This window comes from Myxocyprinus asiaticus, chromosome 14 (assembly GCF_019703515.2).
Source record: "Myxocyprinus asiaticus isolate MX2 ecotype Aquarium Trade chromosome 14, UBuf_Myxa_2, whole genome shotgun sequence".
NCBI classification, from domain to species: Eukaryota; Metazoa; Chordata; class Actinopteri; order Cypriniformes; family Catostomidae; genus Myxocyprinus; species Myxocyprinus asiaticus.
The window spans coordinates 42,693,022-42,717,431 of NC_059357.1; the positions used below are offsets into that span (position 1 = coordinate 42,693,022).

A 24,410-nucleotide genomic window follows, 5' to 3' on the forward strand; every position below is an offset into this window, starting at 1 on the left:
TCATGAATCTAGACATTTTATTTCGAGTTTTTTCGATGTTATTCTCATTATAATTTCATGACTATGAAACTTTTTTCATTTAAATCTGCATTAATTAAAAGAACTGCAGCAAATATGATGTATAAATAAAATAAATTGAGAATGATTTTGTATTTAGAAATGAAAAATGTGTCAGGAAAATAATTTCACAATGCAAATATTCTTGTCTTAAAATAATACAACAAATTTATTTATTTAGTCTTTATTTTTCAGTATTTCTTACATTATTTCTTACTACTTATTTCTTTTTCTTTTGATTTTGGGGTGAAAAATGACCCAGAAAGAACAGAACTCAACTGTCCTCTCTCTCTCTCTCTCTCTCTCTCTCTCTATTTTTGTCCCTCTCTCTTTTAAGTTTTTGCCTGCTCACCACACCTCATTTAAAGACTTCCTTTTTCCAGTGGTTCAGTGGCTCCCTCATTTTCTGGAAGCAAAACCTTTTGAAAAATCACCAAAGGGAGAGAGAGAGAGAGAGAGAGAGAGAAAAAAAAAAAAAAAAGAGACAGCAAAATCCTTAATTTGATTTCTCTAATTTTAATCTCTGATAGATAACCATCACAACACACTTAAAAACACTTAAGTAAAAAAAAAAAACCTAGCCACAAAGTAATAACAATAATATAAAAAAGTGAAATTTGCCAAATCATCCTCATTGAAAATCAGCTTCAGGTGGAGGAGAAGCTAAATAAATAGGTTGCAGTAGATACAGTAAGCATATAGGGACAGTGATGTGTTCTCTACGCAGGTTCTTGTTCACTGTTGCTGAGTTGTACATACTCCAGAGCTGCCTGCTGAGAGACAGACACACAATCAACCTGCACTGATCAACTTTCAGAGTCAATTTGTACATAAAATGTATGTAGATCTTGGATAAAAATAACCTGGCTGTCCTAACTAATATAAAAATGTCAAAGTGGACTATATACTATATCATGGAGCTTTTGTTTTTGTGTTGTCATGCACTGGAGAGAATCTTACAAAATCTGTCAAGAACACAAAGACCATTAAGACCATTTTTAGGACCATTAAGATTTTTTTCCATTGTGACATAATTTCCATGACAATTAATTTCCATGACAATTAAGTAACCTCCCACCAATTCCAGTTACTGTATTGTGATTTAATGACTGTTATTACAGTTATGAGAATCATCATTAATAATAACGGGAATAATAAAAGATAGAAATGTACATTTTGTATTTTTTTTAAATGTTATAATTTCATCCTTTGAAAACAATGGGAATAGTAAAAGAGAAATGTTATGAATTTAATTAGAATTGAGGGCTAAACGTGCCTAACTGTCCTGACAATGTCACAATGCAAACAATCTTAATGGTTCTAATTAAAGACATTTTCTTCATGTAAAATGTCTTATTTGTTTGAAATATGACAATTATTTGACAGGCTTTGTGAGATTCACCCACTGAGATATCAGTTTTCTTCTGACAGTAGTACATATTTCTTCCAGCAGAGGGCCTCCCTGTGGTGAAACTATTGAACATACCTACATTTGGACTTGTGTGTCTGTGTGTGCGTCACTTACGCCCTCTGTCTGCTCCAAAACTCCTATAAAAACAAAACATCCAGAGTCACAACACAGCTTTAGTGGAAAAGTCATAAATATTTAATAGCTACTTCATCTCAGCTGTGGGTGATATGATCAAAAATGCAGAGGTGGGACCAAGTCATTGTTTTCAAGATACAAGTCTCAAGTCTTTGCAAGTAAGTCCCAAGTCAAGACAGGCAAGTCTGAGTCAAGTCTTAAACAAGTCATTAGTGCTCTTTGCCCAAATTAGTGTCAGAGTACTAATTACTATAGTAATTACACCCTCCACAGTATTAGCATGTTTTAGCACGATGTTTGGACTTTTTAGACGGTCCCTTACCACACCCTCTAGACTAGAGCATCAGCACATTTTAGCACAGTGGGTGGACTTTTCAGACGACCCCTTAACCACCATAGGCAAAATTTCCTACTTAATGTTAAATTAACGATCTGGAACGATTTCGCCGTAACACATCTGACCAGCTTATATACGGGACAAATCCTGTATTTTACAGGACGGGTGGCAACCGTTGGTCCACAGTGCATCTTTTAGCTGGTTTCAGCAATGAGGCATTCAAAATAATTCATGCCAAAACTGTAGTTGCTAGCTAACCCAACTAACAAGATAAGTTAAATGCTACTGAACCATACCTGACGTGTAACAGTTATTTAGGTTTTCAGATGCCTCAAAAAATTGGATGTTGTTGATGAAGCGTCTTTAATTTTTGAACCACAGGTTCTACATTTTGCAATCCTTTTGTTTATTGGGGAAATTAATCGTTGGTTTGCTGCACATTTTTGAATGTACAACTCTGATCTTTGGTTTTATAAGGTGTAAAGTCTTTCCAAGTCAGAGGGCTCAAGTCCAAGTCAAGTTGCAAGTCATTGTTGTCAAAGTCTTGGTCAAGTCGAAAGTCTTCTTTGATTATGTTGAGTCGCAAGTCATTAAATTTGTGACTCGAGTCCAAGTCAAGTTCAAGTCATGCGACTTGAGTCCACAACCCTGCAAAAATGTTTTATGTGTAACATAACCATGTAGTAAGGACAATTTGAAAGCTAATCTAGTCAATAACATACTTCACAAATGAAAGTGACTTCATCTCATTAGATTATTTTCTATTTTTATTTGGAACTTGATGGACACAAACCAAAAGATATGATTATTCAGAACAAATTAACGATAAGTCTAAAACAGTTTCACATTGTGTAACACTTCAGTTATAAAAACATCTCAAACAGCAAAACTAATATAATACAACATATAGTTCCAACTCTAAATAACAACTCAGTTAAAAACAAAAAACTCAAAAGAGTAAAACTTTATATATGATTGGATGAGCCCATTCAAAGTATTGTAAAACAGCTGATATGCATTCCTGCGAGCTGAATCCTATCTTAATGCACTAAATGGTAACACTTAAGATTAATGTTTCCTTTGTTAAGGGTTTATAAAGGAGTTCATTTATGACTAACAAGTCATTTAAATTACAGATGCATTATAAATCATTCATATGCGGTTATAACAACATGCGTAAAAAGGGTGACTTTCATGAAATAACTGCTAAATAGTGAGCCATTTATCTCAGACATTATAAAAGCTTAATAACACTTATTCAACTTAGCACTACTACCATTTTTTGACATCAACGTGAAAAGGAAAGTGACAACACAAGTCACGATATTACAGTAATGAATATAAACACAAAGCGGACTGCAGAAAACTGACATTATTCCTTCTTTTAAACTCACTATAATAGTCTATTTTATAGATTTGTGACATAAATAATTTTATGTTTTTGATAAATATAAGTATGAATAAGTGTATTTATTAAGCATTTATGGCATGTAAGTTAAAATGCTCACTATTAGGCAAGTACTGCATGAAAGTTGCCATTTTATTCATGTTGTTATAACTGCATATCGATGATTTATAATGCACTTGTAAATGACTAATTAATCATTAATGAACCCCTTTATAAACCCTTAACAAAGGGAACATGAATGTAAAGTGTCACCCATGAAATTGTGACACAGCTTACTTTTAGCAATAAAGCTGTTTATACTTAACACACATCTATGACAAACTTTGCAGAGTATGCTACAGTTTTCAGCTTAGAGTTGGATTTGTTTTTTAGTTACACAGCGGATATAGCGTGGTATAGCAGAGTCTCTACTGGTTGACACATATCTACCGTTTTTCTGTATATGCCATTATACCGCCCGGCTCTACCAAAGCCCAAATTCCTGAACCAATCCAATCAACTCCCAAGGAACAGGAGTGCCTGCCTTTGGCTTATCGCATTAATGCCATCCTAACATGCCTGTATAAGTAATCTATTTCCCTGCAGATGCAGCTATTGTTTCGTAATATGTGGCTATGCCAAAACCCATTACAGTGTGACGTCCTCTGTGTTGCACTATTGTTTCACACACATACCACAATGATTAGCAAAAAGTCTTGCCATTAATCAACAGGGCAAAAGGGGCTATGGAGTGTTTATTTGCACTGAGGAAACAATGGGCGACGTTCTGTGTTGTTTGGGCTAAGGAACATAAGGCTCCTGGGCCCATTATGAAAACAGGAAGCTCATTCCCACAGAGCAGGAAATAGACAGCTGGCGTCTCAGCCATGATGAAAACTCCACACGTTTATTAACAATGTCGATGTGTTTACACCAGCTGGCGTTTTTACTGCCTGTTACTACCATGCTTGGAGGGGAGGGTTTTGATTGGCTGACGTGCTTGAATGTGCGTGATTCAAAAAGTTAAGCTCACCTTGTGTGGACACCTGGACCTCTGTATACTGGACACTGTTTTCATACTCCATAGCTTTCTTCATCAGGACTTCTAAAAGAAATATGGACAATCATATATTCTATAAGCATCAGCTACTCTGCATACTAAATTGTGATTGGTCTTTTCTGTCTATTGAACCATCTTTGCCATGTTACATTGCAAAAAGTGGCACAGAACCTGCATTTTGTGTTTATTTCAAGCATAGCCGACAGAAAAGAAGACATTTTCTGAGTGTCATGACAACAGCAAAGCGGCTCTGATGCAGTATTTCACTTACACAGAACCAAAATCCAAAACCTTATGGCATGACAGTGCATAAATGATGAGAGAGTTTTCATTTTTGGGGTAACTATTCCTTTAAAAATCATTTGCTGCCTTGCAAGCAGTGCTACTTCCTTTTGTAAATGCAAGTCTGGTGTCCAATGATCCCCAAACTGTTTTAGTATCATGTCTTTTTCCAGGAATGACTGACAGATTTTCGTAATTATTTCCTTTTGCAGGATTTATTGACCTTTAAAGACCATTGGAATTCTTGTAACTCACCTTTGCTCGGATCCATTTCCTGTGGGTGAACCAGCTCAGAGTCCTCCTTACTTTGATCATCAGATTCTAGTTTAAAACCAGGCACAGCATGTCATCAGGTGAACTCACACTACAGACACATATCCCTGTTTAAATAATGTTTTGCACATACCTGAACCAGATACATTTTCACTCCAGACATTCCTGCCCATCACACATGGAGTTCCTGTGAATCAGAAACAAATATAAACAACTACCATCAGCTACCTGACATTCAGTGTGGTGTGCTTGTTATTTATCCAAAAGGGAGAGTTCAGCATTCAGTGCAAGTGCAAAAGCGAATTTAAAATTGATAAAACCAAGCCTAACCTAAACCAACCAAACCCAAACTAACCTAATCTAACATAACACAACATAACCTAACCGGATCAAAACTGACCTAACCTAACAAAACCTGACCTAACCAAAGCCAATGGAACCTAATCTATCCTAACACAGCACAATGCAACCAAACCTAATCTAATCTAATCCAAACCAAACCAACGCAACTTAACCTAACCTAACCTAACCTAACCTAACACAACCTAACAAAACCTAATCTAACCCAGAGGTGGGTAGAGTAGCCCAAAATTGTACTCAAGTAAAAGTACAATTACTTTAAAAAAAAAAAATTACTCAAGTAGAAGTAAAAGTACTAACATAAATAATTACTTGAGTAAGAGTAAGAAAGTATCCAATTAAAAGAGTACTCAAGTAGTGAGTAACTCGTTACTTTCACAAATGACATAATAGACGTTAACTCCCCTATATTCCATTACATAATACACATTCAACATGTATTACAGAATTAGTATTATTATTAATGGAAATTCTGTCATCTTTCACCATCATGTTGTTCCAAACCCGTATGACTTTCTTTCTTTCATGCAAAATGAAGTAGATATTAGACAGAATGTTTGCCTGAGTCACTATTTACTTTCAGTGAATTTTTTTTTTCTCCAAATTTTGAAAGTGAATGGTGAGAGAGACTGTCAGTCCCTAACATTCTGTCCTTGGTAGGGAAATTATGACAGAATATTAAATTATGGCTGAGCTATCACTTTAAAGGGATAGTTCACCCAAAAATGAAAATTCTCTCATCATTTACTCACCCTCATACCATCCCAGATGTGCATGACTTCCTTTCTTCTGCAGAATACAAATTACGATTTTTAGAAGAATATTTTAGCTATGTTGGCCAAAATTTTGATGCTCCAAAAAGCACATAAAGGCAGCATAAAAGTAATCCATAAGACTCCAGTAGTTAAATCCATATCTTCTGAAGTGATATGATAGGTGTGGGTGAGAAACAGATCAATATTTGTCAATTTTTGCTAGACAGCAGGGGTGATATGCAGAGAATGTGAATCACCAAAAACACAAGAAGAAGAATGTGAAGGTGATCTGTTTCTCTGTTTCTCATCCACACCTATCACATTGCTTCTGAAGATATTGATTTAACCACTGGAGTCTTATGGATTACTTTTATGCTGATTTTGTTTAGCTTTAAAATGTTGCCACCCGTTCACTTGCATTGTATGGTCCTTACTGAGCTGAGAAATTCTTCTAAAAATCTTCATTTGAGTTCAGCAGATGAAAAAAGTAATACACATATGGTGTGGCATGAGGATGAGTAAATAATAAGAATTTTAATTTTTGGGTGAACTATCCCTTTAAGGGCTCTTGTCAGATCTGGATGAATTTGTCAATAAGAAGAGAGGTTTGGAAACATTTCTAGTAATTATTATGGTGAAAACATGAAAATGTCCCACAAAAGACATTATATATAATGCTGAAATATAAACCAAAGCAAGATCATGCTTTATTAATTCCTTCTTTTGCTTTTTCATAGCTTTTAAAGTCCTGCGTGGATTCTTATTTCAGTGTAGTTACAGTTTTCAGTGTCATAAGTATTTAGATCATTAGTTCTATACAGCAGTACTGCCGCTCTCTAAATGCAGAGTACGCAGCCTACATAGGGCACCAACCCCAGTCGTGGAAAACTTGCTGTGTCTGAAACCGCCCCCTATCCACTATATAATGCACTATTTCGAGTGCCATTTTGTAGGATTGTCTGAATTCTGAGTGAGCCACTCGTTCCCTACTTTTGTTCACTCATTATTACCCACAATGCACTCTAATTTCAAGTGTACATTTGATGTACACTTGTCGACGGTTAATTGCCCACAATCCACCACGGGCAAGACATACGAGCTAGGAGTTTACTGCTTCCTTCACTCCTGCAATATTTTCTTTCTTGCTGAATGTATTAAAATTACTTTTTGACAAATCATTACTAGAGACAAAACATACAGATACATTTTATTTGATCAAAACTTTGTATTACTCTTTATATTAACACACAGTATATATTAAAAATGACAAACAAAATGATGATTTATTGTATTAATATATTATTTCATATGAGTAACAAGTAAGGCCCAAGCACTGTAAAAGTTCATATGTGATGTTGTTTCTGCGACAGCCCCAGAGCTCTAACGCTTTGTGTATATGTCAGCATCTGAATTCGCTCACTCATTTCGTTCACTCACTGCTGAGATAGAATGCACTAACTGCCATTCACTATATAGGAAATAGTGAAGGAGTGAACGATTTCGAACACGGCCACTCTCTTCGCCATACGATCGTCTCGCACGCGCACATCTCTCACGCACGCGCCCCGCGCACCTCGCTGTGCTCGCGCAGAAATGCTGTCTGTTCGCACTCCAGTTGTCAATCATGCGAGCAGCAGAGCTAAGGCATTTACACTTAACTTGGATGTTTACTTGGATTTATAGTTAATCCGACTGAAGTAGCTGCGATAGTTCCCAGTACCCCCGTGAGGGCGCGGGGCAAATTCATAAATACTGCTCATTACATGCGGGACGCGGGACAAAGTGCACTGATATGTTGCTGCACTGATTTAAAAATGTACACTTAAAAACTGATGTCATAAGAGCCCAGTTACAGAATCTCCCTGAAAATTACCAACACATTCACACAGAAAAGCCCGCATTAGGATTAGAGTCAAAACTTACCTCAGCATGCTGCCTTAAGTTGGAGCTGTGATTTTAATCTTGAAATATCAGCTTGTCTTGGTGTTAAATGAAGGCAGTGCATGACGAAACTATTCTTTATTTCACTGTGCGGAGTGAAGAAAGTGTTTCACTTTGAAGAGTTTGATGCTGCAGCACTAATGACTTGAGTGACAGTCTGTGACACTGGCTCAGCACGCGCAGCTGTGTGAAAAGTCCCATTCAATAATCTCTCAATAAATTACACATTAATTAAATTAAACCCAGTAATGTAACGACAGGAACGCCGGCCATTGTAAATAAGTTAAAGTAAAAAAAATCATTAGAAATTTACTTGAGTGAGAGTAAGAAGTACCCATTTTTAAACCTACTCTAAAAGTAATTTTCCCCCAAAAAAAGTTACTCAAGTAAATGTAACGGAGTAAATGTAGCACGTTACTACCCACCTCTGATCTAACCCAATCCAACCTAACCTAACCTAACAGAACTGAGCAGAGTGAAAAAAGGTGTGTCTCAGAAAAAGAATGTGTTGACAGCATCATGTAAACTATGTAATTAGTTATTTTAAAAACAAAATTCAATACTCCTAGTCCTAATTACTAGGTGCACCACTAAACCAAGTACACTCTAGACAAACTAAAGGTACATTCAAGAATTAAAACACATCAGCAGGGTTTGGCTATATAATGATGTTGTATAAGGAAATTTGTCACCATTGAGAGCAGTGTTGTCGTCAATGTCAAGAGTAAGGCTCATTCTCATGGGGTCACCTGATTTAGGCCTTGAAGGTTTTCTGAAAAAGAAAGCATTTTCCACACACAAAGAAGAGTTTAATCTAAACATTCAAAAATAGTAGATGATTACAGACATGATATAGGTGATAAATAGTAAGGAACAGCTTACACTGATAACTCAGTTGCTTGCTTTTTTCTGCGTGGGTTTGACATTTTCTTGAAAAAGACTGTCAGAACTATGACGATCGCCACCAAAAGCAAGATACAGAAAACTCCAATAAGAGCCTTCTTCCAAATGGCTAAACTGACTACAAAGAACCAAAAACATTAGCAAAGAGAACACTGATATCACAGTAAAGAGAAGTTGTCTTAATTAATTAGCACAATCATGTGTGAACAGGATTAATCTGTAAATGTTGGTGTGTTATTCACGAATGTACCCGCAATAGTTACTGGAAGACTCCTCCTGGTGTCAATTGCGTGATTGGACGCCTCACAGTAATAGCTGCCTCTTTGGTCTCGTTTGATGGCCTTGACGACATGTGTACCTTGTGAATGTCTGACTTCTTGGGTGGAGAATGGGATCACATCCCCATAATGATACCAGGTGAAGGTGATGGGGTCAGTGCCCTGCTGTACACTACAGATGAGGACCAGATCTGACCCCTCTGTGACAGTAAATCCCTTCGGCTCCACCATAAGGACTGGCTTGGAGACGGGTACTGATAAAGACATACCAGAGACATTATCAAGAAATGTAAAAGAACAGTTCAACCAAAATTTAAAATTCTGTCATTATATATCCACCACCATGTTCCAAACAACAGGCATTTTCTTATTTTGTGGTACAATTTGACCCGAACCTGTTCTTGACAGGTTTTGTGAGATTCTCCTTTATATTGGATTTTTTTATTTTCACATTGCTCATCTAATCAAATTTTCATCATTAATGACATTATCATGTCATTATTTCCTATTTTAGCTTCCTTAAGATGTGCAGAACAGCAACAGAATGAATTTGATACAACTGAAAGTTTCAGTCACGAAAGATGGTATCAGATATAAAAGTCAGGCAATGATTCTGACTTTTGAGTGTCTAAAAATGGCAACGCACACTTCTGATTCATCCAGAAATAGCAGCAACATAAGCAAAAGGGCCATATTGACAGCAGTGCTATCCTTGTATGGGAATGACAACGAGGCTGTGAAGGATAGACTTACAGTCTCTTCAATGGGTTGTACTGCAGTTTAAAGTGTTTTTGGATCGATCCTTGGATATAACATTGAAAAAACATATTTACAAGAACATTCAGTAGACAAAAAAACTCCAGATAACATGAGTTGTATAAAATTGGATGTGACCTAGGAGCTTTTTACAGCTTTATACCGTGCATGCCATTGAAGTGATGGTAAGTCTATACCTCACTGCCTCATTGTAATTCCCATTAAAAACAAAGATAAGGTCTGTTTATTTCTATAAGAACAATATTCTGAACATTACTCACCCTAATTTTGTTCCAAACCCATACAGTGCATCCGGAAAGTATTCACAGCGCTTCACTTTTTCTACATTTTGTTATGTTACAGCCTTATTCCAAAATGGATTAAATTCATTATTTTCCTCAAAATTCTACAAACAATACCCCATAATGACAACGTGAAAGAAGTTTGTTTGAAATCTTTGCAAATGTATTAAAAATAAAAAACGAAAAAAAACGAAAAAAAAAATCACATGTACATACTGTAAGTATTCACAGCCTTTGCTCAATACTTTGTTGCAGCACCTTTGGCACCAATTACAGCCTCAAGTCTTTTTGAGTATGAAGCTACAAGCTTGGCACATCTATTTTTGGGCAGTTTCTCCCATTCTTCTTTGCAGGACCTCTCAAGCTCCATCAGGTTGGATGGGGAGCGTCGGTACACAGCCATTTTCAGATCTCTCCAGAGATGTTCAATCGGGTTCAAGTCTGGGCTCTGGCTGGGCCACTCAAGGACATTCACAGAGTTGTCCCGTAGCCACTCCTTTGTTATCTTGGCTGTGTGCTAAGGGTCGTTGTCCTGTTGGAAGACGAACTTTCGCCCCAGTCTGAGGTCCAGAGTGCTCTAGAGCAGGTTTTCATCAAGGATGTCTCTGTACATTGCTGCATTCATCTCTCCCTCGATCCTGACTAGTCTCCCAGTTCCTTCCGCTGAAAAACATCCCCACAGCATGATGCTGCCACCACCATGCTTCACTGTAGGGATGGTATTGGCCAGGTGATGAGCAGTGCCTGGTTTCCTCCAGACATGACGCTTGCCATTCAGGCCAAAGAGTTCAATCTTTGTTTCATCAGACCAGAGAATTTTGTTTCTCATGGTCTGAGAGTCCTCCAGGCGGGCTGTCATGTGCCTTTTACTGAGGAGTGGCTTCCATCTGGCCACTCTACCATACTGGCCTGATTGGTGGAGTGCTGCAGAGCTGGTTGCTCTTCTGGAAGGTTCTCCTCTCTCCACAGAGAAATGCTGGAGCTCTGTCAGAGTGACCATCGGGTTCTTGGTCACCTCCCTGACTAAGGCCCTTCTCCCCCAATCGCTCAGTTTGGCCGGGCGGCCAGCTCTAGGAAGAGTCCTGGTGGTTCCAAACTTCTTCCATTTATGGATGATGGAGGCCACTGTGCTCATTGGGACCTTCAATGCTGCAGAAATGTTTCTGTACCCTTCCCCAGATCTGTGCCTCGATACAATCCTGTCTCGGAGGTCTACACACAATTCCTTGGACTTCATGGCTTGCTCTGATATGCACTGTTAACTGTGGGACCTTATATAGACAGGTGTGTGCATGTCCAATCAACTTAATTTACCACAGGTGGACTCCAATCAAGTTGTAGAAACGTCTCAAGGATGATCAGTGGAAACAGGATGCACCTGAGCTCAATTTTGAGTGTCATGGCAAAGGCTGTGAATACTTATGTACATGTGATTTTTTTTGTTTTTTATTTGTAATAAATTTGCAAAGATTTCAAACAAACTTCTTTCACGTTGTCATTATGGGGTATTGTATGTAGAATTTTGAGGAAAATAATGAATTTAATCCATTTTGGAATAAGGCTGTAACGTAACAAAATGTGGAAAAAGTGAAGCGCTGTGAATACTTTCTGGATGCACTGTATACTGTTACTTTTTCTTGTGAAACACAAAAGTAGACTTTTTTGAAGAATCTTAATGCAGCTCTTTTCCATACAACTGCAGTTCATGTAGTGACCACTTCTGCCAAGCTCCAAAAAGGACAAAAAACACTATAAAAGTACCATAAAAATAGTTCACATAACTTGCACTATATTCCAAGTCTTTTGAAGCATTTCACTACACTGATGCTTGTGTTAATCACATATTCATACAGCGTGGGGTGAAACTCACATTTGTAAGGTGCTGTCTTCACAAAAGTTTCGCTAGTGCCACATCCACCGGCAGCATCACGGCCAGGTAACCCCGACCCTTCTGCTTCGTATGGCAAGCCGCAAGCGCTGATTGCATGTAGTGTCTAACATTCCACACTCCATTTTTTAACATTCCACGCTCCATCCACTCCAAGCATGCTAAGTGGGACACACCTTGAGACGGTTCTGGTTCCATTAAAACCAGGAAGTAATTGTGTTCACATAAACAATGGAGAGTTTGATTCGGAGGTTGCATTTTTGTTCTAAAATTACATTTGAACTCAGTTATATTTAGGGTTGGGGTTTGGGTTATGGAGTAGGGTTTATAAAATATGCATTCCAGTTGACTGTATTACATCATTTACATCTAAAAATACAACTCGCTTTGTAAATGGTCACTATGTGTACATTTCACAACAACATTCACAACTTCGGCCACTGGGAGCAGTGGTTCGAATCTGGTAAGCACAGACCGATTTCAGCAGCAGAATTTTCGACCTACTGTTGCCGAATTTACAGTGAGATCAGTCTTAGCTATCATATGGAATCAGAAGACTTGAAATACAGCGTATGCATTGTTTTGACTAGTCTTATGATACTTATATGGTGCATTTTGTCCTTGACAGACACCATGAACTGCCATTGTGTGGAAAGAGCTGTGTAAAATTCTTTAAAAATGTTTACTTTTGTGTTCCACTGAAAAATAACAGCATACAAGCAGAATTAAAAAAATTTTGGTGAACTATCCCCTTTAGTATGAAGGTAAAGAAGTAAAATATAGATTTGTTGACAGTAAGTGGTCCTCTCACCTATGACCGGTGCTCTGAGGGGGCCACTGACCATACTTAATGATGGCCCCTGGTTATGAGCCTGGCAATTGAAGCTGTAGATCTCCTGTGGAGAACTAATGTAGGTTATATCGAAGAACGCCTTGTCAGCTGCCTCAACCACTGTCACATCAGCCAACGGACTGTGTCCTTTCATTAATGTGAAGGTTATGGGCAGCGTTCCATTCTCAGCCTCACACAAAACCTTGAATGACCGACCCACAATCACCTTACCAACAGCACGAATGACTGGAGCAGAAACGGGCACTGGAAAAGAGAAGATGAACAAGAGAAGCATGGATATATTAAAGCATGGCCGGGTCTTCTGTTCTTCCAGAAACTTCGGACAAATCTCACAGTTCTAACAAGTGTATACGTAAATGCATCACCTTTCGCTTTAAAAACGAGTGGTAAACTGGTCTTGTTAATTCCCTTTGCCTCAGCCATGCAGGAGTATTTCCCATTGGTGGCGAGCCTGGCAGTGTCTCCGTAGCTGGCCAATGAAGCAATAAGCCGATTTTCTTTCAGCAAATCATACTTTATATCTGCTCTGCTGATCCTTTGTGTGGAGTTTATGGCACTGCTGCAGTTCAGATGGAAGCGTTCTCCTTCAAACACCTGATCTGGTATCAGTCTTAAAATGGGCCTCGAGAACAGCTCTGAGGGGTAAAGATGGATATATATTTTTTTTCAATATTGTACATATTATTTTGTGTAAATTATATTACATATTGCATATCAGATTATGGAGCATCCCTGACAAAATTAAGATAAAAAAAAAAAAAACTTGATTAGACTTTGATTACCAAAGAGTGTGTGCAAATATGTGCTATAATAATAATGTTTCAATGGTGACAATGCATCTTTCCTGTCAAATAAAAAAATAAAATGCAATAGATTGCAACAGTCGAGTTCTGGAAGTAAAACCCCTATTGATTTTCTCCATAAAGAAATTGATCCATCCAAGTTACGAATTTAATTTATGTGAAAAATCCAAATATCACAAAACAATTTGCCTAAACAGCAACGTTAAATTAGCGAATAAAGCAGCGAATAAATTTGCGAATAAAGCTGCGCTAGAATTTATTAGATTTAATTAGATTAGATTTCTAGGAAATTATTCAGTAAATGTGTTTCCATCATTTTCTTATCGAATAAAAAATGTATCCACCTCAATTAAAATTCTACGTTTTTTATGCACATTTTGGACATTTTATTTGCATTTTTTATATGATATTCCAAAATTTGCATAAAAATAAGTGGATGAAAACACAGCTATTAATGCATAAGCAATGATTTCTGCTTCTGTAGAAGCCACAAGTTTGATTTCAAGAAAAAAAAAAAAAAACGATCAGAGAAGTCATGTTAAAAAAGAGCTCAGTAACAACCGACTACAGCCATGATGCACTGTGAATGACGTAAGTTGCTCTACCTACACTCTCAAAAATGTAAAAAAAAAAATAATATATATATATATATATATATATATATATATATATATATATATATATATATATATACTGTACACACACACACACACACACATATATATATAATGTACATACACACACACACATATATATATATATGAATATTTAAAAAAAAAGTCAAATATATTGTATTTTATAATGAATGAATATTAGTCAATAATTTCTAATTGTACTATAATATTTTGACAATCTTTTTTTTTTTTCTCTGCTTTTTCTCTCCAATTTGGAATGCCCAGTTCCCAACGCGCTCTAAGTCCTCCTGGTGGCGTAGTGACACAGGTGGCGGAGGATGAATCTCAGTTGCCTCCCCATCTAAGACAGTCAATCTGCGCATCTTATCACGTGGCTTGTTGAGCGCGTTACCACGGAGACGTAGCGCGTGTAGAGGCCCACGCTATTCTCCGCGGCATCCACACACAACTCACCACGTGCCCCATTGAGAGCGAGAACCACATTATAGCGACCACGAGGAGGTTACCCCATGTGACTCTACCAGTGGCGGGCCGTGCATTTTAAGTCTAGGCCTTCAGTGTGATTCATGCCATTAAGAAAACACAGTTTCACAGTGAATAAGTCACCCAATTCTTTTGGGCATCATACATTATTGTCGCAGCTAACTAGTAATACCAACTGACATTTTAAAAACACGTCCACACACGAAAGCCAGAACTTGAAACGACACTTAATGCGGAAGCAAGCCTAATTTTAACTGCAGCATGACCGTTTTGTGAAATGAACGTCTCCCGAACAGACATTCAAAAATCATAATTTTTCATATAAATCTACCAAGGAGGTCTATAATACCTGGAAAAATCTATTTAATAATATTTAATATTTAAATGTTGCTTGCAATAAATTTCGTTTCGTTAGGATACACGGTTATGCTGCGTTCCATTCAAGTTAGATGTGGGATATTCCTACTTGATACCTCCGACCATAAATGCATTCCATTCCCCGATATTCAGAAGATGACGTTTAAGGAAACAAAACTGCAAGGCTCCCATTAGCTTAGCAGGGGTTTGACTCTCATTGTCTCCTAGCAACCCAACTGATAAACAATGCTGCAGCACTAGCATTTGTGCTTCAGGTGTACGATTATCAAAAGAGATTATAATGTTTTATACACCTGTTTCTGCAGGCATTTGTTAAACAAGCTTTAATATCATGTAATGTGGAAACTAACTCATTTATCGATATTACTTAATAAAGTGAATGTTTATCACTTACTTTGTATATCTCCCTGAGTATCGACATGTTTGTGTGACATCATGCCCCTGCATCTCATTGAGAATTTCTGCACTAGCCTACAAGTTGTAATTCTGACTTAAAGATGCATTCCATTGCACTTTTCCTAGTAGGAAGTTGTAAAATCCGACTTTCCGAGTTGAATGGAATGCATCACTTCTTTTCAAAACTTGATCTGACACTGAATGCTCCAGCAGCCTAATTTACACTTAGAAAACTCCTGATGTTGCTATAACAATGCAAAAAGCATTTCCCAATTTACTTGAAGTGAAAATCAGTCCTCCTTTCCTGTTTAATAAATTAAGCAATCACACGGTCATGCAGAACATCTCGTGTTTTTAAATCCATAAGGATCTCTTTCTCAACGGCGTTAGCGGCAGTGATAACAGCCGACTCGTCAGCAAGATCTCGCGCGCTTCGCTTTCAAATTACGTACATCACTTAAAGCGTGATTGCGTCACTCAAGGCCAGCTAGAAGGCCTCAACCGGGACATATCCTAAAGATCACACCCACCAAGAACAAATAAATCAATCTGATTGGCTGATGAATCTGACAATCTGACTTTAGTTGCTCATTCATTTGCACTGTTGAGGGATTCTGTGGAAATTCTGAAGGCCTGACGGGGTGGAGCTCAGACTCACGCGCTGCTTCGAGCATGCAATTTGTGAAACAGTTGTCACACTTCGCTTGTAAGCATCGAGGAATAAATTCTGACTGGATACATTTTTAGTTTTTCTCTATTTGTTTGTAGATTAATTAAGAGTGGAAAGCAATTAAAAATACATAGGCAAAAAAGTGATTGAGAATGAAAGGATGAAAAATATTTATTTATTTGGCATGTTAGACCAGCAGAGAAGGCTTTGCTGGCCCTGAGAATTCACCACTGGACTCTACCCTCTGTAGCAACCAGGCCAAGTTGGTTGCTTAGGAGACCTGGCTGGAGACACTCAGCATGCCCTGGATTCGAACTCGTGACTCCAGGGGTGGTAGTCAGCGTCAATACTTGCTGAGCTACCCAAATTTTTTCGGATTTCAATATATGATTTTGTTTCAAATCAAATTTGTAATGTTGTGACTCCTCTCAGAGATAGTCTTTATGGTTTTTGGCTTTGAACACTTTCGTAAAGAATTTGTTGAAATCCCAATAGAGAAAATACTTGGAAAAATACTTCAAAAGAAAAAAAAGAGGCCAGAAACTGTTGCACACCGTGGATTATTTGACATTCCATTTTTACTGCTGCATTATGATGCACAACTACCATTATTCAAAATAAAGGCAAATTTGAAAAGAAATTGTAACTTCAGTTTATACAAATGTTTTCCACAATGTTAGCACAATAAAAGTGACAAGAAATCAAATTAACCCTAGAATAAATAGATAATTTTACTCCCCTACAATGCATAAGTAAAATTTAAAGAGCCTAGAGTACCCTCTTATTGGTAGCAGAAAGCATGATCTGTTTAGCCAAAACATGTGTAAAACTTTGAGAATGACGGGTGTTTGAATCTTGCGGAAATATCTGGGCACAGATTCCATCAACTGCTCTCATAGAATCATGCTACTATACCTACATTTTTGCTAAATGATTTTTAAGTGACTTGTTGTATGTATCGCTGCATTTTCCTGGTGAAATGAATACTAGAGGCTCTACAACAACAATGACTTTTATTCACTTTCACACAAATCATGAGTAAAATGGCAGATTTTAAAAACTTTTACTATAGCGCATGACTTGTAAGGTCATACATTTTAACATTTGCATTACATAACAACTACATTTACCAGCTTATTCGAGTATGATTGAGCATGTTAGAACCTTGCACTTGCAATGTAAAGTACCAGGGTATTGAGTCCTGAAGGGCACGCGAGTCGACACGTGAGCCGAAAGTGTCATACAAGCACTGTTGCAATGACACTGTTGCTCAGCAATTGCGTTTTGTATCTTTTCACATTTTATGACACTGTCGGTTAGGTTTAGGTTTAAGGTTTAGGTTAGGGAGGTAAGTTTTGTTGATTTAAAACTGGATAAAGCATTAACCTTAAAAAAATCTTTTGTTTAGGAGAAAATGTAACTCGCTTTTTGTGCCACACAGTGGACATTTCACCTTGGAACTGCTGCGATACATGTAATCAACCACAATGTCATTTTGCAAAAATGTTAGTCAGGTCCCATCACGAACCTGTTCCGAATTCCGTATACAGTCCTACACTCTTAGAAGAAAAGGTTCCATCACTCGCTTCATATCTGAAACCCCTAAAAGGTTCTATATAGAACCCTTTTTAAGGGTTATATCAAAAGAACCCTAAATGGTTCTTTGAGCCAGGTGGAAAGGTTCTATATAGAACCTTTTAGGGGTTCCCAACATGCAACCGTAACATTTGATTTTTGTTTAGTTTTTTAATTTATGTTTTGTTTTATTACCAGGAGAATGTTTAATGGGTATGCAAACTGAATAGTTCATATACTATATCACTAAGAAAGTGAAATAACTATATAAAAGACATTTAATTATCATTGAGTAAAGCATTTTTAAATAGTTTGTATTAACAACAACACAAGCAATAATTAACTCAATTCTTAATGCAATAGTTATGAGAATTGACTTAATAAATCCACAGGTTTGTAATAATAAGCTAAAAGTTAATTAGTAATAAATATCAGATCATTTAACATTAACTATAAGTTAACATTATAACCATAAGTAAGATTAATAAACAAGTAAAAGACTAAGTAAAAATAAATAAATACAATTGACCAATGAAAAGCTGTTAAACTTTAGCACTGGGGCAGATACAGAATCATTTTGTTGCTACTGGTCTGACAAACTGAGTGAGGTCTTTTGGAAACAACAAATTAAACTTCACTTCACTTCAGTCATCTCCATGTCATCAGTTTGATGCCGACTCTCTGCACTCTGGACACCATATGAAAGATCAGGTTGAGGATGGATTTGCAAAATAAACCTGTTGCAGTATACAGAGTAATTAAAAACAAATAAATTGGTATCTCTCTAAATTACATCTTAAAACTTACATGAATAGGAGTGTTGTGCTTTATCTACTTGTTTGACCATCTTCATTTAATGCTGCACTGGGCAATTCCAACATTATAGATGTGACATTTGCAGTGAAAATGTGAAATTTAATTTCATATATATAGTACTCATTACCAGTATATCAAACAAATTATATGTATAATCATAGACCCCTGCAGATAGAGTCCAGACATCAGAAAAGTTTCAGTCTAGACAAGTTTTTTTCCAGTTGGGAAATGAGCTTGCGTTACGGATGTGACAAAAATGGTCACACGTTTTTGGGAGACCACACACTTTGTAAAAACTCTGTGAATTGAAATGCACAATCCAGAAATAATAATAGCCACAGAATGTAGAAGGGTTTCACTTCTAAGAACATGTAATATTTATTTTTTATTAATTGTCATTTTCACATAAATGGGGAAAAACCGGCATTACGAACGTGACATGTTTTCATTACGGACGTGACAGTTGTGAAAGTAGCACTTACATTATGAGGAGAAACCATCCAAAGTGCTTTGAAATCTGCAGACTTTGACCTCTGAGACATAATATATTACATTATAATACCCATTAAGGCTGCATGATGAATTGAAATAAGATTGAAATCGCCCTTTTTCCATGGTATGGTTGACATTTTCATGGAATTGCCCACTCCAGAGCCACTGCAAACAGAAATGAACTATTATTTAGTATCATAAAAACCTTGATGCAATGCAAAATAATGAGAAATAATAGAAAAATATGTACCTTTTATGACATTGTTTATGTCAGTGTTTTGAAGTCAAATGTCCCCTTTTGACTTTCACTTCTCATGGATCTGATAGATGTTGATGTCCAGAACTTCAGAAGTCTCTGAGTTCAGTGAAGGACTTTGCTAAAAACCATCTTAAATTAATATGGCATCTTCAAAAAAAAAAAAAAAATAAAAAAAATAAAAAAAAAAATAAAAAAAAAAAATACAAACTTATCATATTTGTTTTACGTGACAATAAAACTACGAACAACAAATACTCACAAGTTGAGAAATTGAAACATTTCCATCACTTCCTCTCTTTGACTTTGGACATTTGATATATTCACACTGTTGAATAGAGATTAATCTCTTTATATCAGTGCTCAATTCAATACTGTGATGTGCTCGTGGAAACTTTTACTAACCTCCTGGCGGAGAATATCGCAGGTTTGGAAGAAAAAGTTGTCGACATTTATTCTTTGTGCTTGCTGAAATAAATGTGTAAGTCATAAATCACAAGGTGTTATGTCAAAATAAATAAAAATAATATAAAATTAACCAACAAATTAATTTATATTTCTTACTTACCAGGGTAACGTCGCCCTCAAGCTTTAAGCTCAGCCGACTTTCTTGGACCGTTAAAATTTGAAATAGGATGTTCGCGCGTTTTGATCACTCGCGCGAGTTGCGCATCTGCGAACATGCGACTTTCATGCGCCTTTGCGCTATGTAGACGGCAGGGGAAAAAACAGCGCTACACGCTCAAGTTGTTTGCTGTTTATGATAAAGACATTTTTTGTATCTTTTGTTGAATTATGAGTCAAGAATAGACTATACCATAGACTGTATATTAATACTAAGATAAACATGTCCTCTAAAAGAGAAAGGACATTGGATCTGATAATCTGTCATTCATCCTTTTCTAATCAAACCAAAAACTGTAGAAGTACATTGTAAAAGTTTCATTTGAAATTAAATGCAAATGCAGAATTAATGTAGTGTAGTGTTCAAAACTATTTATAAACAAAACTTTCAATAATGTAATTTATGTATACACATACAAACATACACATTAAGCAATTGTCAACCCAAAGAACCCTTTTGTACAAAAAAGGTTATTTTTTCAGTAAATATTTGTAAATAGAACATTTTTGGCATACAGGGTTGAGTAAAGCTGAGTAAAAAAACCCTAGGGTTCTAAATACAGATCCCCAAATAACCTTTTTTTTCTGAGAGTGCACTGTACTCAAAGGAATAGTTCAGCCAAATATACCAAAAGTATAATAAAAGTGTGAACGAGTGAATATGCGAGTTAAGCAAATAAGTTTCTCTTTGAATTTTCACTGAATATTGATTTAAATATTGGGTTGTTTTCACCAAAACTTATTGTATGCCTTCAGAGGTCGCATAGACTGCTTTTATGAAAATTTTGCATCATTTTTGAAGATTGAAAGCTTACTCAATATTCACTGCCATTGTATTGAAAAGCAGGACCGAAAATATCTTCAAATATCTAATCATTTGTTCAGCAGAAGAAAGTAAAGACTGGAAAGACATGAGAAGAGTAAATGATGAACGAATTTTCATTTTTGGGTGAACTATTCATTTAACACTCCTGATGTTATGCGATGTGATGTGTGAGTGTTTGTGATTAGTTACCTGCTACATTTAGCCAATAGGTTGCCATCTTTTGCACGCTGCCTTTCTCTGCTTTACAAACATATTTCCCTGAATCCTCCACTCTTACTGTAAAGTTGTGTGAGAAGCCTGTGTGAAATTTATGAAGTACAGTGCTGCCTTTGGTGAGGAAAACCTCAAGATCAGAGGGGTATTGCACATGACATGTGATCTGCACCTGGTCACCCTCAACAACATTTGCTTTGGGGGAAATATGTATTTTTGGGGTGATCACCTCAAGATCTGTAAAAAAAAAAAAAGGAGCAGGCTTGAAAACCATCAAAATGTTATAATCAGCGGAAGACACTTTTTGTCCCGGTGGTTGATTTTTACAACAAACAACAGATTTCAGGTTACATAAAATGTTAGCTACAAAAAAAAAAAAAAAGAACAAAAAAGCTAGCTATATTTTCTTTTTGTCGTTTTTTCCTGAAAGTCATGAAAATTCACATCACAGTGTGATTTCCAGCACATCTCAAATTCTGTATTATGTTTAATAGAATTCTGTGCTGAAAATGACACTGATGGAAATGACATTTTTAACATTTATGAAATAAAATGGAACTAAATAAAAAGACTCCTTTGTATTGCTAAGGCTAATTTAATAGCTAAAATTTTATGCAGTGGTGTAGTAGTGTCTGAAGAGGTGGGCATCAGTGGTGTAGTCGGGGCCATACACACGTATATGCTTACTTTTTTCCCAGGGCTGTTTGCGTATAACGACTTCTAAGGATCAATATTTGCGTATACCCATAGTATACCCACTTGTTTTGCTGCTTCAGAAGTCCATAATCTACTGTCGTTAGTTTCCCTTTAACTGTACTGGATGCTGTTTTGTGAAACTGGAGACTCTTTGTTGTAACTGGTGCATTATCATTTGAATTCTGTCATTCCCCGGCACTCCACAGATATAATATTATCAAGCTATAGTTTTGGCAAGTCGTTTAGGACATCTACTTTGTGCATGACATGAGTAATATTTACAACAATTGTTTACAGACAGATTGTTTCACTTTTAATTGACTATATCACAATTCCAGTGGGTCAAATGTTTACATACACTAAGTTAACTGTGCCTTTAAGCAGCTTGGAAAATTCCAGAAAATTATGTCAAGCCTTTAGACAATTAGCCAATTAGCTTCTGATATTAGGTGTACTGAACTGAAGGTGTACCTGTGGATATATTTTAAGGCCTACCTTCAAACTCAGTGCCTCTTTGCTTGACATCATGGGAAAATCAAAAGAAACCAGCCAAGACCTCAGAAAAAAATTGTGGACCTCCACAAGTCTGGTTCATCCTTGGGAGCAATTTCCAAACACCTGAAGGTACCATGTTCATCTGTACAAACAACAGTATGCAAGTATAAACACCATGAGACCACACTGCCATCATACCGCTCAGGAAGGAGACGCATTCTGTCTCCTAGAGATGAACGTAGTTTGGTGCGAAAGATGCCAGAGGAAACAGGTAGACAAGTATCTATATCCACAGTAAAATGAGTCCTATATCGACATTACCTGAAAGGCTGTTCAGCAAGAAAGAAGCCACTGCTCCAAAACCATCATAAAAAAGCCAGACTACAGTTTGCAAGTGCACATGGGGACAAAGATCTTACTTTTTGGAGAAATGTCCTCTGGTCTGATGAAACAAAAATGGAACATTTTGGCCATAATGTCCATCGTTATGTTTGGAGGAAAAAGGGTGAGGCTTGCAAGCCAAAGGACACCATGCCAACCATGTGTGAACACAGCGCTGCAACAGCTGACTGATCAAATCACAGAACAACAATACCCAGACTCAGTTATTATTATTCACGGGGATTTTAACAAAGCAAATATCAAACGTGAACTGCCCATATACAAACAGCACATCACATGCCCTATCAGAGACAGGAACATACTGGATCATTGTTACACAACAATAAAGGATGCATATCGCTCTGTCCCTAGAGCAGCTTTGGGACTCTCTGATCACTGTCTGGTTCATCTTCTTCCAACCTACAGGAAGAAATTTAAATCAACCAAGCCAGTAGTAAGGACTGTAAAGAGATGGACCAATGAAGCAGAGCGGGAACTACAAGCCTGCTTCAATTGCACAGATTGGAGTGTTTTTTGAGGCTGCAGCCACAGACCTGGACAAGCTCACAGATACTGTTACATCATATATCAGTTTGTGTGAGGATATGTACATTGCTACTAGGACTTATTTAAAGTTCAACAATGACAAACCGTGGTTTACAGCAGAGTTCAGGCAGCTTCATCAGGCTAAAGAGGATGCTTACAGGGGCGGGGATAAAGTCTTGTACAATCAGGCCAAGAACACACTGAACAAGGAAATCAGAGTGGCTAAAAGAAGATACTCTGAGAAGCTGAAAAACAAGTTTTCAGCTAACGACCCTGCATCAGTGTGGAGTGGCATGAAACAACTCACAAATTACAGGGCCCCTTCCCCCAACCCAGTGGTGGACCAACAACTGGCTGACAACCTGAATGTGTTCTACTGCAGATTTGAAAGGCCCAATCTCACACGCCACACCCACTCTGACCTTCACTTCACACAAACACCAACACCTCCTGAAACCCCCCTCATCTCCCCTCCTGCTACTCAACCTGCACTTAAGATCTGTGACGATGATGTGAGCCGGGGCTTTCGGAAACTAAAGACAAGGAAAGCTTCAGGCCCAGATGGCGTCTCACCAGCGTGTCTTCGATCCTGTGCTAACCAGCTGGCCCCCATCTTCACACAGATCTTCAATAGATCACTGGAGCAGTGTGAAGTCCCATGCTGCTTCAAATGCTGCATTATTATTCCTGTCCCATAGAAACCAAAAATCACAGGACCTAATGACTACAGACCTGTTGCCCTGACGTCTGTGGTCATGAAATCATTTTAGAGACTGGTGTTGGCCCACCTGAATAACTTCACTGGACCCTTTCTAGATCCCCTTCAATTTGCTTATCGAGCAAACAGGTCTGTGGATGATGCAGTCAACATGGGATTGCATCATATCCTGCAACATCTGGACAGATCAGGGACATATGCATGGATCCTTTTGTGGACTTCAGTTCGGCTTTCAACACCATCATCCCAGCTATACTCCAGAATAAATTACACCAACTCTCTGTTCCCATGTCTATCTGTCAGTGGATTACCAGCTTTCTGACGGACAGGCAGCAGCTTGTGAGACAGGGGAAACTCACTTCCAGCACCTGTACAATCAGCAATCGTGCCCCCCAGGGATGTGTGCACTCCCCACTACTCTTCTCCCTC

General features: G+C 37.4%; 1 protein-coding gene across 4 annotated transcripts in view; it reads right to left on the reverse strand.

Moving 5' to 3' along the window:
* Window positions 1-225: 225 nt before the first annotated feature.
* pecam1a (platelet and endothelial cell adhesion molecule 1a) overlaps window positions 226-24,410 on the reverse strand; it is a 35,846-nt gene continuing 11,661 nt past the window's right edge. Inside the window, exons 5-15 of one of the 4 annotated variants that reach the window (XM_051716413.1) lie at window positions 21,122-21,382; window positions 13,344-13,613; window positions 12,937-13,221; window positions 9,152-9,433; window positions 8,881-9,019; window positions 8,691-8,770; window positions 5,076-5,129; window positions 4,925-4,990; window positions 4,361-4,432; window positions 1,544-1,605; window positions 226-827 (exon numbers count right to left, since the gene is read on the reverse strand). In XM_051716413.1, coding sequence (XP_051572373.1) covers window positions 1,544-1,605; window positions 4,361-4,432; window positions 4,925-4,990; window positions 5,076-5,129; window positions 8,691-8,770; window positions 8,881-9,019; window positions 9,152-9,433; window positions 12,937-13,221; window positions 13,344-13,613; window positions 21,122-21,382 — 1,571 coding nt within the window. In that variant the 3' untranslated portion in view covers window positions 226-827. Of the gene's footprint in view, window positions 831-1,543; window positions 1,606-4,360; window positions 4,433-4,924; window positions 4,991-5,075; window positions 5,130-8,690; window positions 8,771-8,880; window positions 9,020-9,151; window positions 9,434-12,936; window positions 13,222-13,343; window positions 13,614-21,121; window positions 21,383-24,410 lie in introns of all 4 variants that reach the window. The other 3 variants (XM_051716412.1, XM_051716411.1, XM_051716409.1) reach the window with 3 other exon arrangements.